At 39.8% G+C, this 21,123-nt stretch overlaps 1 protein-coding gene across 2 annotated transcripts in view; it reads right to left on the reverse strand.

The window, feature by feature from the left end:
- nectin3b (nectin cell adhesion molecule 3b) overlaps positions 1 to 21,123 on the reverse strand; it is a 46,360-nt gene that overhangs the window by 17,028 nt on the left and 8,209 nt on the right. For both annotated transcript variants that reach the window (XM_066646361.1, XM_066646362.1), the window contains exon 2: positions 2,322 to 2,669. In XM_066646361.1, coding sequence (XP_066502458.1) covers positions 2,322 to 2,669 — 348 coding nt within the window. The remainder of the gene's footprint in view (positions 1 to 2,321; positions 2,670 to 21,123) is intronic.

The following is a 21,123-nucleotide window of genomic DNA, read 5'->3' on the forward strand; positions in this document are numbered from 1 at the left end:
AATAATTTGCATTTAATTTCTAAAATTGGAATATATTATTGAAAATTGTGTTTCAAAATGTCTTATTTTAAGGTTGTCCTCATTCAAAATTATAGAAGCCTGGCATTGTGTAATAGAAAATAACTGCATAAGTGTGTTGCCAATGTGGCATCAGAGTGGACACTACTCATTTAAGCATGCCTCACTTGCATGTAACTGTACCCATGTACAGTACACAGACTCCATTTTGAATGCATGCACACTTGTCTGTGTATGTGAAAAGCATTAATCATTTTTCCTTAAAACAACGGTTCTGAAACTGGTTCTTAGGTCCCAGACAACAGCTTATTTTGACTGCCCCACATTGTGAGACTGGACCAAAACTGTGAACCTTAAAACAGGTCCACATTTGAGAATTGGTTTCAGAACTACTGGTTTAAAACAGTCTGACCAAATAAGGTAACATGGCAAAGAAGGGATACAAGCTAGTCTCTACCTATTAGCATTACGTCATTTACAAGATTTTAATTGGTAGACTTCATGCATTGTTAGCAACATATGTTTTCGGATGAACAACTTCTTTAAGTAAATCTATATGACCCCTGGATCAACACCTTGACCCAAACTCACACAGGACCCCTAAAAATAGGGGGTCATCTCCCCCCCTTTTATACTCCTGAACATACTACATACAAACACCAAGCCCCTACATTCCTCCTGCTCTAATTATAGCACTCGCGTGTCCCCCTCCCTCCTCATTCTCTCTTCACTCTCTGTTCACTTGCTGGCTCCTTTCTCCTGCATCACTCCTTTTCTCTCTCAGACGCCCTCTCTCTATCATCATATAATTTTTGCAATGCCCATCCATCTTGATCAAAAGGTCTCTCATTCAGGTTCAGTTTTGGTGCCATGGTCGCTTAATCATTTCTAGTGATTTATCTCTGGCTTGTCTTTCTACTTCTCTGAGCTCTGCTTTCTCTTCTTTTTGTCATCTTTATTTCTAACACACTCTTTTCTAGCCCAATGAGGGCAGCATGGCTCTCATTCTTACACACGCCTCCACAACATTATAATGCATTATTAACCAAGTTAACTCAAGGCACTCTTTTCCTTTTTCACTCTAACACACACACCTCCAATCAGCTCTCAGTGCATTTCTGTGAGCAGCTCCAGCTGAGCAGATGGGTTGCAGGAGAGGATGACGTCATATTATTCTGTGGAAGTGCTCGCCCATCTCCCCACACACCGCTCCCAACCCTGCAGTCCAAGTCTCTCTCTCTCTCGCTGATGTGTGTGTGTGTGTGTACAAGAACACACGCTCACACACACACACAAAGAGCAGAGACGCTCCGTATGCAAGCTGTGATATGAAAGCCCAGGCCAACATCCTATTTTCCATTTATAGAGGATACACACGCGAAAACTTTGTCACGGCACTTTAGCCCTAATACGTGCAAGTCACGGTCTGCAGCCGGTCCGCATTATCATTTTTCCTTTGGGATAACGAGACAGCCCTGCACAGACTGGACGAACATAGCGATTCTCTCCAGACTTGTCTCAGCCTCAGATACAGTCGGATCAAATCATATGTTATTGTATACATTTGAATGGATGCAAAATTTTCAAATATTTGAATGCAAGAGGTTGCTAAAAAGGAAGTTGCACTGAAATAGCTCACAAAGCCATTAAAAGTGTTAAACTTCCATGTTTTGCTTATGCACTAATTTTCTCCCTGGTCTAGTCATTTTCAGTTTGAAGGCTATTTGAATCTTTGCCGTAGCACAGTACTCTCAGTCATTTGGGAGAGAAAAGGTCATCCTACCCTACCCTGAGAGAGGCGGAAGCCAAATATTGACACCAGGCCACAGATGGCTGTGTCATCACCAGGGATCTAACACCGAGAGGGCTAAAGGTTAGTCTGCCGTGCCAGTCATGAGTCCCTACACTTCCATATTTAACCATGTTCATGGTTTGTGGCAGAGATCATGTTGATATCAAAAGTATCAATGGCACTGCATTGAGCACAGTGACCATCAACTCATAAGTAACTGCTCAAACACATCCCATTTTATTTCATGCTTTTCTATGGAGATTATACAACTGTGTACGTACAATTGAAACACTATGCAGAGGAGTGAACCATAAAATAATCCTTTCACTAATAATAAGGGGTGTTAACAAACCTTGGACATATACAGTAACCTATTTATGTGATAAATATATCAGCTGCAAATGAAAATGACCAATCACTACATATATTCTATATGACTATCAGTTTAATGTCTACAAACTAAAACTGCATAACATTAAAGAAGCAACAAATAATATATATGCACACTTACCAAGCACACTGACAGTGGTGGAGGCCTGGGAGTTGCCCAGTGGAAACGTGGCCACCTTGCAGGTATAGACACCAATATCAGAAAAGCCCACATCTTCCAGAACAATGGTGGCATCAAGTGCTGAGGGCGAACGGAATGACAGACGCCGCTCATACTCAGATGGGATGGAGATTCCATAACTGGGGTTATAAACAGCCAGTGTGACCCAACCGGTGGGCAATCTTCTCTCCCACGAGCTCTGAGTGAGACTCAGGTTAGTGTCCACTTGGATTTTACATCCAAGAGTCACATTCTTCCCCAACACTGCACTGACCTTTGGAGGGACTTCCACCTGACTGCCCCACACACCTGAGAGAAAGAGAAAGAGGGAGAGAGAGAATGAATCAGTACACCTCATCACGAAGGTCACATGTTTAAGAAAAATCTTCTTGAATTTGCACACTGTTTCTGCTGACAAATCCTGCTTTATCCCGTTAGAGCTGTGATCAATCGGACATCAGGTCTGCCAGGACTGCTTCTAATTCCTCTCTACAAAAGTCTATTCTGCTTAGCCTACATATCGGAGAAATAGGTTTTCTCTTTTTTATATACACAGGAAAGCACACCAGCTGGTGGCTGCAATTTGTTGAGTGGTAAAAAGCAGAAAATAAAGCCAGAGTCACAGGGGCCTCATAAAGAGCTCCAGAGGAGCCTAAAATTAGTGCTCACCTAAAACTTGCTAAAAAAACCCACACGCAAGGCTTTTCTAAAATAGTGGTGTTAAGACAGGACAAGAACAATGAGGTAACAGAAGGCAAAAACAACAAAGTATGCCAAGTGAGCAGAAATGATAAAGATGTGCACCAAGTTACTGCTACACAACAGCACTGATGTATTGGAGGCTCAAGGGGCATCATGGTTAGAAAAGAAAAATTAACAAGGGAATTTGCCACAACCCTTCCCCTGTTCCGCCCATTCCTCCTCTCTCTCTCTCTCTCTCTCTCTCCATCTATTTAACCACTCGCTTCCTCTCCATCTGCTACCTTCCAGCTCTCATTCCCTCTCCATCACTTTTTCCTCTCTTTCCATTCAGTGAACAAAAGCCTAATTATGTCTGCCAGAGGGTGTGCGTGAAGGAGAAAAAAAAGGGGAAAAACGAGAGCGTGAGACAAGAATGAAAAAGTAGAAAGCCGAAACAGAAGGATAGAAAGAATAACAAAATCTGCAACATGCCAAGAAGACAACAGGGGCCACGTAAGGACAATTCTTGTGTCTTGTTACAGTCAGACAGCTGTGCTCTCGCCAGCCAAACTGTTCATACACACACACAAGCAGACAAATACCTCTAACACACATACACACGCTCTGCGTCACGCACAGACATTCTCTTCATGTGGTAAAAGCAGGGGAATGAAAAGTCTCTGTGGGGAGATGGATGGAATTTGGAGTCGTGTTTAAATCTGAAATGGATTCCCACATCTTTTAAGGATCAGACATTTGAAGGAGTTTCCAGTCAAACATAAACATACTTAAATGCTGTTGGTATTCCAAACTATTGCAGGTCTTGGTTTTCAATAACCAAACTTGCTAATGTGCTTATCCGATCTCCTGTTAGCCTTTGAAAAGATGGACATCAAATGTACATAAGCCCGGGCCCAGGAATTTGATCTCTATCCTACTCTAAACAACAACAGGCACAGTCACTTATTTTTAGGCACCTTCACCAAGAGTTCAATCTCCAGTGTGCTCATAGATATCTGTATTTCTTCACCTCCAAGCATGTTAAACCGACACATGACACAGTATTAGGAGCTAAAATAAATAAATACCTAGTTGACAGCATGTGTCTTGGGGAAAAATAAATTTCCACCATCCCAGAGTGGTTTCATTGGGAATATGAGACCCAAACAGGCATTTTATCCCAATGAAAGGTTCTTTAGAGAAATTAAAAGCAGCCAAATATCCATAAAAATGGTCAAAAAATGGCATTTGTTTCTGGCTGAAAGACAAAAAAAACATGACACATTTGGGCTTATTGTCTGTAAACATTTTATAATAATAATTAAAAACCTCCTTGTATAGCATTTTTCCACTTAAACTTTCTCACACATTCCTTAAGAATACCCACATTACACATGCATATCTTCTTTAAACAAAATTATTCATGCACAATAGCTGTCCTACAGTTGACCTGAATCAGAGAATTAAAACCAGCCTTTCAAGAAACCACTGTGTTGTGGTCCAGTCAGTGCAACACTTCAAAGTCTCTGGATTCAATCTCATTTTCCCAATTCAATGTAAGACAATCCACATCATGTTCCGATCAGCAGTCCTTCAGAGTGGTGGAGTGAGAGAAAGAGACACTGGAAAGACAACAAGACTGATGAGAACGGAATGAGGAAGGGGCAGAGCCGTAATGGCGCTTTGCAAAGATCAGGAGAGGAAATGTTTATCGCTTAAAAACTCAAACGCAAAAAAGCTGTCTGGAACGAAGTCAGACAAATGAACCGAGATACAGCGCACGCACAAACACACACACACATACCCTCCTCAAAGGACAGCACTAATTGCAACAAGCTGCCGGTCAGAAGACGTAATCGTAAATCAGAAAACGCCACATTGCTTGGCAACAGTCTCCAAACACTCGGTGTGTCCATATTGCTCCTGCCAACAACAACCCCCAATCTGAGGGAAGAGAGGGAAAGAGTGAGATGGCAGAATGTGTCAAGAAGATGGGAGAAAGGAATGCGGAATGACGGAAATGATGAGAATGTCCTCATTACGAGATTGGGCATAATCTGGGCATACCATAGAAATGACTTCAGAGAAGAGGTGGTGGCAGCAATGGTGGAATATTTGGCCTGACACCACCAGCAAATAAACTAAAGACAAAAATGGCCAAACATGGGCACAGGCACATCCCCAAACCACCAGCTCTCTCCTGAGATTATGTACTGTTAACAAAGAGAAGCACTCAGGTCTGATCTTATAGTTACACAGCATTATGGCATATCTACCAACACTGGATGAAGAGAAGTGCATTTTCTATATGTAAAGCCTGACTTCAACACAATCTGATCATTCTCATTACAGATGGATAGTAGGGCTGTGCCATATCATATATTTTTAAAGCGATTTAAAAAAAAAAAAATCGCTATTATATTAGTTATATTCTGACTTGTTTACGAAATATAGTGAAATATGGTGGAAAGCGAATCAGGCAGAGGAATTTGCTCCAAAAAAAAAAAGGGAGAGAATTGTGGAGGTGGTTTGGTTGCAAAATATCAGATGTACAATAAACCATGTTATTATGTTGAAGCCTTTAATATTATTATTAATTTTTTTAATTGAATATTTAAGTGAATACAATTCATGTTAACATAACATTTTGTTGCAATAGTCTGAAAATAAATAAAAGTATATTTCAAATTGTTGTCATATTGTCAAGAATATTGTTACTGGCAAAATACCCTGAAATATTGTGATATTTTAGGGTCATAATCACCCACATCTAATAGATAGGCATATACACTGGTCAGTCATAACCATTGAACCACGTGTAAAATATTGTGTCTGCAACTGTGTCAAAAACACAGCTCTGACACACCAAGGCATGGACACCACAAGCTCTCTGAAGCTGGCACCAAGAGATCAGCAACATATCCTTTAAGTTGCAAATATGCCTCCATGAATTAGATGAATCTGACAGTTTTTTCCAGCACGTCCCACAGATACTCAATGGGACTGAGATCTGGAGAATTTGTAGGCCAAATCAACATCCAGAGTTCTCTGTCAACACAGCGTGCAAATGATGGAAAATACGGTGATTCATCAGACCAGGCCAAGTTCTTTCATTTCTCCATGGTTCGGTTGATGATCAAGTGCCCAATGAAGGCACTTTTGGCAGGGAACAGTAGTATGTAGAGGAACTCTGACCCATATTCTGCAATTTGTGCTTCCGTAGTTGTTCTGTGTTTTCAGATCCTGTAGCCACTTCACTGGTGGGCCTTCCTTGGGACAACTTTAAAAGACACTAATCACTGCATTCTAGGAACACTCCACAAAACCCTCTGTTTTAGAGATGCACTGACCCAGTTATCTAGCCATCTCAATTTTGCCCATGTCAACATCTCCAACTGTTTTTAAGACTCGCACTTGATTTCCAGTGGACAAAAAGCTCAGATTAGGAGCTCACGCTGTGTTTGTAAGTTATAGCTCTGATTTCTTTTACCACCTAGCTCCTTCAGCCACCAGTGTATACTTTTCCAACATTCAGGTCTGCAGTTCTGTGCAGTTGCTTTGTATAAAGTTGATTTAACTACAGAGCCATTTTTAGCATGCAAAGGGTTAACTCCAATTTATGTTCTGTGTCTAAGTTCAAGACCAGAGTTCATTCATGTGCATTTAAGAGAGCCACAAGTGGGTCCTGTGGGAGCTCAATGACTGGTGATATCACACTCTGAAAATGGGTGGAGAAAAACATAAACCCAGTGGTACATCACAGTTGTGAGATTAATTATTCCGCTCATTTTCAAAGCACCAATCGCTGAAATGTGCTCTCTCAGAAATGTGTCGGTGTGCACAGTTGGGCTGTGCAGACCTGAACTGCACATCACAGAAAACACTTCAATCCACATTTACAGATATTAGGCTCCTGCAATGTGACAGCGCATCCCCATGGTAATAATAATAATAATAATAATAATCATACAAAAGATAAGATGTAAAATAACCTATGCCAATCCATTAGAGCTTCACATAGGGCCCAACACACTCTCTTCCTACCAGAAGCCACACAATTTCCATTGTTCCAATCCTACAGCTACACCCTATGGTTGCTGTGGCTGTTTATGATCTGATCAGCAACCAGCTACCCTTAACATTTACGGTTAATCTTTGAGCCCTTGAGCATTTGAGTACCCAAACTACCCATTGCATCTTCACAGGGGTCATCAGGTAGGCACGTTAATATTTTGAGAAGTTATGACTTTTGTCATATGTGTGTACCACCCATCCCTAATTAGAACTCCCAATGTGAACACAGTCATACCTAACTAGATTCAAGATGGAAAAGCCCGGTTCTTGTCCTTAACCTACCCTGCTCCTTCAAACAACATTCTCCCACACAGCACTCTGCTGACAGCTTCTTGCTGAGCCTCTCTTTCCACACCTATGTTAAGCATCTGTTTGATCCCACATCCACAGCCTCACCTCACATTCACAGGATTTTGTAATCTTAAGAAGGGAGGGGGGGAGTCACAACACTGTATTGGTGAACTGCACTGCTATAGCAATAGGGGGAGAGCCAGTCTGAAGCAGGCTACTGCTGTCAGAGAAGAACAAAGGATTTTGAGGAGGGTGGAATTGCTTTATTGTTATATTAATAACCAAACCTCAGGGGAAATTATTTCTCTCTTGCTTTTAATTTTGGAAGAATATGGCTTAAAATTATTACTACGATGATCTGCTTGGTCTCCACTTGAACTGCATATTCCCTAATCCTTAACTTCATCTTGAAAAGTGTGTTGTGTTTCACTAATTAAATGCCTCAGTGCCCTAAAATGAAACGTGGCTCAGGAGAGTTGTTGAAAACAGAAAGCTTTCAGGGGCTTGAGCCTGCTTATTAACCAGTTACTGAATTACATCATTTAATAACTGGCTTATACAGTCACCAGCGCCCTGGAAAGAATGCACATAGAGGTTGCACAGTGCTATGAAGCTTGCTGTGGTTGTGTGTGTAATAGACACAACCAAATAGGGTATCAGTATATGTTTTATAGAATCATTTTAAAAGTGTATACATTTCCATGTCAGGAAGTACACAAATATGTATTTATATAAATAATTTTATAATAAAAAAACTATAATGATTGTTTGCAATTGAGAAACCAGAGCATAACCAGCAGGAGCACAGCAGCAGGACTGATGAAAATCTTCCACTCAGTGGAATGTTGCTCTTGCTTGCTCATAGACTGCTAGAACCCACCCTCTTGAACCCACCATGAATCCCCGTTTGGGTTTTGCCCTGACCAGAACCTAGCTGCATCTGAAAAAATATTGGCATGCTTATATGGCATTTATATTATATTTATTAAACTTGTCTGGCTGGTCATAGTATACCAATCTCTTAAATTACATTCTTCACAGTTCATTTTTCTGATTGTCCAGTAAGAGCTTCCACACATGATTTTTAGGCATCTTCTGTGTTTACATAGTAGTGCAGTTTATTGCTCTAATGGTGCGTTTAAACAATTCACTGGTAACAAGAAAAAATTTCCATGTAAAAGCTTTTATTGATGAAGCCTTTTACAGCCTAGGCTCAATAGTAATTTAAAAAAGACGAAGCTTCCAAATACTAAATAGAAAACTGAACAACCACATAATGAAACAATACTCCAGTATTCAGTTTATTATAGCCATCCCCAAATATGAAATACTGCGATTCCCTTACTGCCCAAAAGAGCTTTCAAAACCCCAAAAGAACCCCTTTTTGAGTGTAAAACATTGAGCAAACACAAAAGAATCCATAAAGCAAGCTATGTAAAGACTGCACAAGGAATCAGCCATCCTGACAGCAAGGACACAGAGTTCCCAGTGGAGAGCATCTACTCTCCATTCTGCTTCAGTCAGCTGTCTTTTCATATGCACTATCCACCTGCAAGGTGTGCCAGGCTGGAGTGTGTGTGATCGGCTGTAGGGGAACAGTGTTAAACACACTTCAAAATCACAGCTCAACATGGGTCATGAAAGAGTCATTATCTTTAGTGTGATTCACAGTTTCTCTGCTCTTTCTCAAATGCTCTTCGGGTGACAGAAGATTGTGTTGGTGAGAAAGAGTAATTAATAAGAAAAGGAGAGAAAAGAGACAGAGAGAGACTTGCTTGTATCTCTGGAAATGACTCAAACATACTCACTTCTGTGGATGAGTGCTGCATTCATGAACAGAACATAACATTTTGCACTGGCCACTTGGGCCACAAAGCCAATAAGCATTGTGGTTAAAAATAGAAGTATGTTGCAAGAATCTTCTAAATTGTATTACATTATAGTAAGTGAAATTGAATGTATATATCATTCAATCCTGTTGACCTGCTTCCATCTTCTCAGGGGTTTCATCCACTGGCTTTGACAGTCTTTCATATGCCTCTTTCACACAAATTCAAGAGAATTTCTAGAAAAACTGAAGAATATCGAGCCTGGAGAGGTGCCGAAGTAGTCGTTCACATGAGCAGGCATGGCTGGAGATTTCCTGCATCAGTCGTGCTCTTGAAGAGGAAAATGAAACACATGCTTAACTCCGGAACATTTCCCGTGCTGTTCTCACGTGCGCCGACTCAGACTTCACTCTGAGTCTTTACTAGGGTGCGAGGAGAATAATCTGTGGAAGTACTGTGTGGTCGCATTCACACATACAGCTCCTCTAGGTAAACTGCGGAACATTTCTGGATTACCGTGCATATATAAAAGGAGCAACAGAAGCTGGTGACATGCTCGACAGTATATCACATCCCTCTAAAAATCGTACTTGAGTCAAACCAGTTCTTACTTTCATGGAACTTTGGAAATATTCCAAAATGTAAACTTTCCAAGGAAATTTTGGGACCTTTTACCTCATTTGGATTCCAGGAAAATTTGAGTTAATGCAATGTGTTCTGTGTCCAATAAAACTCGTAAAGGATCTCATGCTGCATCTCAGAGAGTATCTTTTTCATTATTATTGGTGCATATTTTGAATGCCTGGAAATTAAGCTGATCTGATGGTCTGTTAAAACAGGACAAAAAAGGAAAACAAACAAATAAATATATATTTGCTTCACAGCTTCACTCTGTCCTCATGTTAACCTGCTGCTCAACTGTCTATCACACATTCACACAAACATGTACAAATGTTCCTGCTGAAAGCATCCTTTTCATAAATGACCATTCCAGACAGGACCGGATAAACTCCCAATTACAATATCTGCTGCCATAAATGTGCCCCATTGTCAAAAGCTCTTAGATAATCCAAAGTTATTTGAGCCGTTTTCCTGCGTGGCCTGGGATCAACCTTCCATCCAGCTGCAAGAAAACAATGCAGTCTGATTTTATGATCCAGTCACAAACACATTTTACACCACGTCTACTCACTGTCTACACGCACCGAACCTTAGTGGTAATTCTGCCAAAAATTAAATGCATTGTTTTCCTTTTATCTGGAACATAACTGAACAGCAAAGACCTTCCAAATAGAATTGCAGAAGACTAAAATTAGGTAGCAGCAATTTTTAAGAATGTTTTACTATTGCAATAGTTTTACCATTACAATAAGTGATATATGTACAGATTGTTGATCAAAATTTCAGAAAGCTGGAGGCAAGCTGGAGGCAGAAAATGGCTAAGAGGTACAAGTAGACTGTTTAACTGTAAATGTAAGTGCAGTTAAACTTTCATTTTTATTTTTATAGCACTTTTCACAGTTGTTTTGACCAACATGTCACAAAGAAACACAAATCTGCCCCCAAACGTTTTATGACATAGTTGACAGTGGCATGGGAAATACTCCTTAAGAGCAACAGAAGAAAATAATGACAGGAACTAAGACTACATCCTCTAACGGCGACCACAGATGGGAAAATTCAGATAACAATGAGAGTTATGAGAACAATAAATAAAGAAATTAGGTGGGTTTTAGAATTAAACAGAACAAACAAATATAAGAAACCCAATAACATCTTAAAAGTTTATGGCCAAGCCACTGCTTCCAGGAGTGCAAGTTAGGAGGCCCCAGCTATAGAGGGAGCAGATGGACAGGTGTTCTAGACAAGGGGGAGGAGAAAGAGCAGAGTTTAACCCCGCTCCATCTGCACCCGTCAAACACAGACCCACAGGAGTCGCGAGGGAGGAAGAGTGGTGCCTGTGAGCGTGAGGGCAGACGGGACAGGCGGATACAAACCTGATTTGTGGGACTGCCTCAGAGCTAAGAACTGCCTGGTCCTCCATAAGCTCTGTGTTGTGTATAGAAAGACTCCTGGAAGGGGTCAAAAGGTTAATTGATTACTGGGTTTTCAAGGCAGCTGATGTTTAGGCATACAAGCCGTGAGGGGCATAGCCAGACTCTGAACAACTGCCGGAGCCCTTGTGAGCATGTTTTTGTGTATAAAGAGATATACAAGTACAGGGGCTGAAGGTTATATCATCGTGTGTAGTAGCCACCCTCGCTGGCCTCAGGTTTCACATAAATGGGGCCAGTATACATTCAGCTGCCTGGGTCTCAGTACAGGAATGCAAGGTGGAGCTCAAAGTCTCAACCCCCCTTCAATCCAAAAGACAAATGGACTGGCTTGGGCTCGCCTGGCTCCAGCCCAAATACACCAGAAATGGCTGCAACCAGGATCACGTCAGATGGGCTGGACTTGTTTATTTTGCGAGCCAGGGTTTGTCAGAAATAGACAAAACAAACGCTCATAGTTAAGTTAAAGAATGCAAATCCTAAGGGGGGCTAGTTAGTTTCTCAAAGTCTTACAAACATGTGATGACAGAAAACAGACCTAAATAACATGCTAGTGCAGGGGTCAAGGAGTCAGTTGGTGAGCCACTGTGAATTATTACACTTGCAAATTATATGGCCAGAAGCATGTGCATAAATATCACAAATATCACATCCCTGTGTGGTTGATGAACATTATATTTCAAACCCACTGGTCCTGCTTTTTTTTGCCCTCCTGGAAAGGCTTTCCTCACATTTGGACTCTGGCTGTTGAGACTGTTCCAATTAGACTTTTGAACATCAGTGAAGATGAGCACTGATGTTGAGCAATAAGCTCTAACTTGTGGTTATTATTTCAGATGATCATAAAGGTGTTCATAAGGTGTTAATTTGCTTTCACTTAACTGGCCATTAGGTTTATAACAAAGCTTTCCTTCATAGGTACTAAGGGACCTAGCACAAAGCTGGAGAAAAGCCTCAGACCATTATTCCACCTCAAACAAGCTTTAAAGCTGGCACCTTGTCTTTGTGCAGGTACTGTTCTCCCTGCATTCAAACATAGCTACAACAGATGGTGAAGCATGATTCATCACTCAAGAGAACGCATTTCCATAAGTCCAGAGACACACACACTGTAATTTTATTAGTATTTATGGTTGACAAAAACAATGGTTGTGTTTTACACCTCTACATAGTCCTTGCAGTTACTATCCAGTGTGTGCTAAAGCTAATCACTTTAACAAATCCAAGCAAAGGGTGAACTAATGAGTCAGGAACCCACTTGTGTCCTTTTAACTGTATTTTTCTTACCAATGTAATATTTTATTATATTTTTAAAACTCATTGACCTCATTTGTCTTTTTGCATTTATTCTAATGTTATAGCCCCATTGCAGGCAAGTGCACACTGCCAAGATAATCAGTTTTATTTTAATGGTTGCTGGATGCTTTACCATATACTATAAACACACATATGCTATTACAACATAAATGGCATTGATGTGATCAATCTAGCATTAAGCATTCTCTAGTTATTTATGTGCATTTTTGTGTGTACGTGTTGTGACAGCTCTGGTGCGGTGTAGTGTGGCCTGAGCAGTGCTCTCCTCAGGCCAGTAGAGAAGCTGATGCTCCCACACCGCGATGGCGGTTGGGGAGAGTGACTCATGGGGCTCCATCGAAGAGCTGCTCTCTAGCTCCAGTCTAGACCACAGTAGGCAGCAGTCTGCCAGATTCTACCCACTGCTGGCGCACACACATACACAAACATCATCTAGGGGGGTGGGAGCCAACGTGTGAGTGTGTTGGGGGCTCTGGAGCAGTTACAAAAATCAATTTAAGGAACTTCGTAACAGCAGCTGAGCCATTTATAGCACAGGGATCCCCATGTGAGATAAACTGTAATGTAAATGCTTCACCGAAAAGGCCATAACTTGTGCCACCACAGATATAATAGAGTGTGATGTCACTGAGCTGCATTAAGTGCAAATTCAGTCTCAGAAGTTTTTAAGAGGTATTGGATGAACATTATTTCAGGTTGGTAATTTGAGCTGATTCCCTGCAGATCACATTTAAATTTTTTAACATGAGGTATATCTGAGTGAAACAGGATGTGTGAAAATGTCTTTGGCAAATTTTAAAGCACGGTTAAAATCTGTAATTTATACTGTTGGGACACTTGAAAACAAATTACTAGTGGTCCATTTTCTATTCACTCAATCTAACATCTTTTTAATCTTTAATCCATCACACTTTAATGATCTAAACAGATAAGAGGAAAAAGAGACTGCCATTTCCCTTTCTCTGTGACAGAACTGTGGCCATATCTAAAGTCTTCCCCCTCGTCTTTCCCCCTCATGGAACAAACCAATGTTTTCATTTTAGTTTGGGTTTCTTTTTCCTTCATTCGAGCTGAGGTTAATGTCATTCCCCGCACTGGGGTAAAACTGAGCTGAGCACAAAAGGAAAGGTTAGGTCAGTATGAAAAAATAATTGTGGGGTTTCTTAAAACTACAGTGTTTCTGATTTTAGAAAAGGAAAGTGATTGGCAGATACTCTAAAACCTTTGAACTTTTACAGTTTTCAATGACAAACAAATTTGAAAGTGTAATATTATTTTTTTTTTTTAAAAGTTGTTTTTGAGGGCAAATAAGAGGGGGGGGGAGGGAAATAAATAAAAAAGGTCCAAATCTCACAATTCAGTTACTGAGCAAACTATATGGATTAGGTCACCAAATCCTGAAAACAACTCTCACATCCTCCATGATAACATTACAGCGCAGAAAAAAACACTCTCCACTTCAAACCACTGCTAACACCACCATCAACCAGTCCAATATAAAACTGCTCCCCAAGCTTGGCCTACATTTCTCAGCCAGCATTAACTACAGTATGATTTATGAAACACAGCTTTAATGTGTGCCTCTATTAAGGGAAAACTGCTTTTCTTGTGGGAAAGTCCCAGTTATTTCTTAGAGTCAAGACAACTCCTTTTTACTTCCTTTACCTCACAACCTTTACTTCACAAGCTTTCACTGGAACTGCATTGCAATAAGAGAGTCTTTTTAAGGGTCCACATCCAATGTTTTTTTTTTTTTTGGTCTTTTATTTTTCCCCTTGTGGTCCACTTCTGACGTTTGTGTGGGTTTATGTACCAAAAGCAGTCATAGTTCATTTCCACAAGACCATTCTCCATCTTCTCATTACCCCTCAATAATCCCAAGCGTGTTTATTTATTACTGTCTCTTTAGCCCAATCCCATTTCTTATATTTACCCATAATTCTTGTTTTGAAGTGTCATCATGCCTCTTGGAACTATTTTACAAGGTTCAGTAATTTCCCCCATGAAATGGGGGCAGCCCTTCAAGAGCCTGATGCATCAGCAGCTCTGTCAGTCTGTAGTGATATCAGAGGAGCACTGCTGGATTTAAACTTAAGACAACATATGTTTTCAGAGTGTGTTTGACAATCATATTATTGGCACCCTTAACTCTTTTGTAACATAAGCTGAATTCCAGTTCTTATTCAGCAGACTTTTCTTTAAAACCTCCTGTTCCACCTTGCAATAGGGTCAGGCACCAGAATGCAACTGGAAAATGAAAAAGAAATGTACCCTTTAAGAGAGTAATAGGCAAATGATCCATGTTCTGACAGCCTTATCTGTAGATACACACAGCTAAATCATCGTTCCTATTAATTTCAACATGGGTGGGAAAACACTGTAGGATATTAACGTAGATAAATGTAATATTTATTTTCACTCCACAACACAAATGTAAAACAGGCCATTTCTGCAGTCTACTGTCCATATATTGACCAAATGGACTTGGAAGTTGGCATGTTAACGTAAAACAAATTCAGGTTTAACATGAGGAAAATTATGTTTTCCACAATATGGCTTCTTTAAGACAAAACAGGAAGTTTCTAAGCAGAAGAAACAAAGGCTAAGCAGATAACAGAGTTTTTAGTTCCAGAACATGACTGCAAACTCCAACAATACATTGCAGGTGTAGGGGGATTAGGACGTTTTGTGGGATTCATCTTCAGTGCTATTTTGGAACTAATAACCCTAAGATTTGCCCATCAGTAAAAGCCCTGTGAGGGAGGAAGTGAGAAACAAGCATTCTGGAAGCTCAGAGCTTGGTTAAGCGTGGGAGAAGCTACAAACTCCTCACTGTGGTAGGTGCAATGTAACGCCAATAAATCTTCCTATAAAAACAAGACCATGAGCCTATGGGAGTTTGGGGGAGGGATTGCCTGGTGTCTAGCATATCTTCCCAAAAATCCCCTTCAAAGTCCACATCCCAAAGACAAAGGCAGAAATGGGTGGGTGCACAGACAAACACATAGCTTCATCATACTTTGCACAGCTCTGGCCACAGAGAACAGTGGAAATTTGCTTCTTAAAACAGTGCAGAGAAGCTTCAAAGTTTGGCCACACAGGAATATCTCCCAACAGACAAGACAGAATGGGTTGGTTTGATCTCAGACATGAAGCAATAAGAACTGGGGTGGGCTGAGTGAATAAGCGAGCAAGCGAAGCCAGTGATGACTCAATCTCAACTGATGTAGACCTATTTCAAACAGCCGTGTTCAAAAGATTAACTCAATTCTTCATTTATGATTCTATATACAAGTCAATCAAAGGGATCCACAAACAAAGAAACTGTAGACAATACTGTTTACACACACAAACAAAAAATAAACAAGCGACCAATGTGTGGTCATTTCAGAAATGCGAAAGAAACAGCTCAGATAACATGTAAACACATACTTGTAAAAATGCCAAAAAAAGACCTGTTTGTGAGTTCCAATTTAACAGCTCTTGGGGGAACTGACTAATTAAAGAGGGAAAGGAGGCAGCCACACTGTGTGGGATATGGGACTCTGAGTCTTGGCGTTTTTCCTCAGAGACAAAGACAGCATAAAAAGAAAAGAAAGGCTGAGTAGTATACTCCATATAAACAGCTCCAATTTAGGAGACGAGGGACATGCAGAGATGTTAGATGAACTGCAGCTGAAATTAAATTCAGATTATGATCAACAATTAGCTTACTTCCTGCACTGGGAGACATGATAAAATATTTTTAGCAAATATAGTGGCCAAAGTGAATCATGCAGTGATGGAGCAGTATATTTTGTAAATAATCTGAGAGCTAAAATGTCGTTTTTCCATTCATTGTTAACATTTGACAATTAGCACAGACCCAAATTACAAGCTAGCTTTACTAACAAGCAAGCAACTAGCTACATGTTATGAAGGCTTACATATTGGTTTAAGAGTATTCATACAGAATAAAAAACAGTCTATTAAAACTCTCTTTAAAAAGAGATATTATATTTAATTATCATCACCCAAAATTAAGTGAATTGCAAGATATGTTTAGTGTCAATGAACGAATATGTGGATGGATAAAAAGCTTACCGAACCCAGCATTTTCTTGACTCTTATTGTAATTAATCTCTTCAGAACAACTTGATTGAAAGTGTAATTTGAAACTTGGTGTTTTCTTCTTGCTTGTTGATTAAATTGTGACATTTGGACTTGCACCAAGTGTGTCAAACACATTCCAAGCTAATGTCAGTAGCACTCCTAACTATTACTACTTACTAACTAATCTACTTATTGCCAGTAGATTGACCAGAGGAGGATAGGTAACCCCTTGTGAGCCTTGGTACCTCCCAAGGTTTCTTGCTTAGTTGAGGGAGATTTCCTTGCCACTGTTGCCCTTGGCTTGCTCACCTGGGGATTTTTACATCTTTTACATTCTTTACGTTTTTACATCTCACGTCAAAACTGTGTTTTACCAGAATTCTGTGAAGCTGCTTTGTGAGAACATCAGTTGTAAAAAGCACTATACAAATAAATTTGATATGACTCTTAATACACTTTACATCTATGTCCGATTTTACAGAGCCTATATCTGGCATTTTCACCCTGTAATATTCCTCAATTAAAATGTAGTTCATGTTGATTCATGTGTAGTCTGTTTTTGCAGTTTAGTTTCTTATCACTAATTGGATAAACTGTCCAAACTTCAAAAGTCACAGTTGACTTCAATGTTTTTAATACTATATCAAGCATATTTATTTAAAGAATAAGCAACAATGGAATCTTTTCATAATACAGGCCCTTTAAAATGTCAGCATCACAGATTTTAACTGCTTTGAACAGCTCCTTAAGCTGGTTTTATTTATTAAAACATAACTAGCATGTAAAATGCTAAGACGTTTCCCAGATTGGTGGGCAAAGCAGTCACAGAAGTGGGTCTTACTCTGTGTTTTTCAGTTCTGGTCGAGAGGCCCATGTCCAGCAATTTCCCTGCTCATATACATTAAAGGCTAAGCACCAGCAATATGAAAGTGTCAAACAAATAAATACAGTGGAATTTGAGTTCCTAACTTGTGTTTATTGATAGTCAGAAAACATGTTATTTCTTACTAATTCAAAGAATAAGGTTTAAAAGACCGTTGGTCCACCCCCCAACGGTGTTTGGAAACTCTAATAGGCGTCTTGGCTGTGACGTAGATGGTGGACAACAACTCTAGAAGGCGCGCTTAATTTAATGCACAATGATGAAAAGGTGTGTTGTTTTTGGCTGCAATAATTCAATGTATAGTGGGACATCTGTGCACAAATGGCCCAAAGATCCCAAAATATCCAGAAAATGGACTAGATTTGTCAACTTTAAACTGTCACTTTGGAAAGGACCATCCGCTCACTGCGTTATCTGTAGCTCATTTCACTGGCGCTTTTCCAACAATATGGGCATGTAATATAACCCACGAAAGGTGTTCAAGAGCCTCTGTAACACGGAGGTAAACAGAGTAAGTACACTTACTTCGCCTGTTTTAGTTGGTGTTAGTTAACATTTGCTTGACTTGCTAAACTCGGTGGCTCAGATTATACTCGGCTACGTAGTTGCACATTTACAACACACATTTACAAGAATAACGGTACCTCTAAATTTGAGTTTAGCTCATTGCTAGGTTATTGTCATGAATAATGTTTGTTATTTTGCTAGCTAGATACTGTCATAACAGTCAGTCATAACGGTGTTTTACCACGGCGTTGTTCAGCTGTTGTCCACCAGTGACGTCACGGCTGTGTTCAAGAATTTCCGTAGTGAGCTCTGGTTTTTCCGTCAATTTAATAAAATTGTCCGTTTTAAAGCAAATTAAGCTGCTATTTTCATTTTAATTCATACTTGTATATGTCAGTAACTAAAATAATGTGAAATATTCATGGAGGTCCATTAAGTGGTGCTTAGCCTTTAAACTAGTTAACATAAATTAATTTAGAGTCAGACTGGAGCACGTTTGTTGCAAAAGCTAAAATAAAAATAATGCAGTTTATATAGTGCCTTATAATTAGTTTTTTCTGTAATACAGTTGAATAGCCCCAGTGTTTTTCCCAAAAAGCTACACCTATACCCAGTCTTCAATAACCCTACACTTCCTGTGAGACACAAGCCACCCAGTACTGCCCTGATAAATGTCACTACAAAGAATCCTGTGACTCTGACCACAGATTACATATCTGTGCAGATTTGATCATAAGGTAGGCTCCTTCAGATTCAAAGTTAATTTGTTGTTAAGCTGTAAAGCTAATCTTCACATTTGCCAGCAACATTTAGATATGATGAGGTATCTACCACCCCAGACAGAAGCCATTTAAAATGGAGAATGGCAGAGATGGCTGCCTCGAGAGTCACACCATCCGCTGTAATTACAGCCATTCAAAAGTGTTCCACAGCTTTTGAATGAGAAGGACACCAATAAAGCACTCCTACTTCAGCATGCACTGCCAGAAGCACATTTCTGAGCATGTGCACTTTGGAATGACAGAATGAGAAAAACAGTAAGAGCTCTGTCACAGGAGCATGGTAAAAAGAGCAGCCAGGATACACATGCTTGGAGCGGCTGTACGCATTCCGGCCAGAGTGAGCAGGGACCGTCAGTCGTGTCATACTTGACATTTTTCAGGAAAATGATAAAGCATATGTTAGAACTGAGCACATTAGCAGTCCTTTGCAACATGACCCAAGTACGAATTTTAGTTGAGACGTCCAAGGCACTGAGACAGTTGCTGATTTGACATCTAAATCAGTGAGGTCCTGAATCCTCAGACAGATATTAAGCCTAGTCATAGACTACACAGCATGTTGAATGGTTTTTTTTATTTTTTTTTATTAAGTTTTAACCCTTTTCCCAACCCAGATTATGCTTTATCGCAGACTAGTTTTAGACTCCACAAAGATAGAGAATATATTTTACAACCAAGGCTCTGAGAAGAGGAGAGGCTGAACAATTGTGTGTGTGTGTGTGTGTAGGGGGCTGATTACTTCTGTGTCAACACAACAATAGACTTACAAGGTCTAGTGGTCAGTAATAATACACCAAAGTACTGTACTGAGAGCGATCATAAATGATAAATGAGGCTTAAACAAGGTGAAGAGGAGACAAAGCAGTAGCTGAGGGGCACGCCATCAGTCAAACACTTTTGGTTAACCATGGTCTTGAATAATTAACAGCACATTCTGAACATTTTGCAGCTTTAACTAAGCAGAAAATGCTGCTACTTCCTTCAGCAGTGTAAGATGTAAACTAACAAAGAGAATGCTTTTGGTACAAGAGTTAATCCATTGCATTCCACATATTTCAAAATAGTGAGATTAGTCTGTAAATTCTCAGACATTAGTAAATTTACACACAAAGGAGAAAAAAAATAACAATCAATATATTATACTAACAAATAGTCATCTCATGCTTCACTTAATCCAGGGTAATACTGATCCAAACATGATGTAAACATTTTAGTAAAAATAAATAAATAAATAAATCAATAAATAATAATCTAATCATTGTGTAGCCAAATGCACCAGACAGCCACTTTCGACAACAAATGTTGTATCAAATTCGAGTTTTCAGCAAAATAACAACAGCAATTATGACTTGACTGATTAGATACATCTGAATTAACACAATATCCTGCAAACTTGATTTTCAGCCATTACATTTACTTCTGTAAAAAGTGTAAAATCGCTGAAGTCTGCCATCTGCCCCAGGAACCTTGGGGTCCTGTGTTCAGTCCTTACCTCCAGTGACTGTCAGTGCATGGGTTTCTTCTAATAAGTTGAGTCGAGAAGTCTGATTTGTTAAGTTGATTGGCAGTGTAAAAGTATCATGTGTGCGTGTAGCAGTGAATTGGACTGTCGCCCTGTACATGGTGTGTTCCTGCATTGCACCCAATGATTCTGGGTAGGCTAAGATCTCACCCCAACCTTAAGTATAAAGAAGTTACAAAACATGAATGAATGAATGAATGAATGAATGAATTAATAAAATGAAAGACATACTGAACTATATTACTCCCGCTCTGCCCAATTCCAAAGCTAAAGTTGTGATGTGGCACATAAAAATGGCTTTTTTTATACATTGAAAAGAAAAAAAAAAAAAAAAAAAAAAAAAAAAAGACATGATAAATGTGCAGAATTAAGGTTACCTTTAATTGCTCCATCATACATCACTTTTAAAGTTACCAGACACCTCATTATAAACTTCCAGGGCTGCAGGCAGGCACAAAGAGAGAGTGGAAATTGACAACATGCCACAAACAAACAGCTCTTTGTGTACGCGCTCCAGCCTCTCTGTAAGAGCATGGGGACTTTCATCTGTCCCGATGCAGTCTCTGAAATAGCCCAAACCTTCGCACATTGCAGTAAAACTCAGAGAACTGGGACGGTATGCATCATACTAAAAATGGATGACGAAATCTCTACTGAAGGAGACACTAGAATGACAGAGGCCTATGCGATTACACAGGAGAGGGAGGTAATTGGGACAGAATGCTGTTGAA

This window comes from Hoplias malabaricus, chromosome 15, assembly GCF_029633855.1.
Source record: "Hoplias malabaricus isolate fHopMal1 chromosome 15, fHopMal1.hap1, whole genome shotgun sequence".
NCBI lineage: Eukaryota > Metazoa > Chordata > Actinopteri > Characiformes > Erythrinidae > Hoplias > Hoplias malabaricus.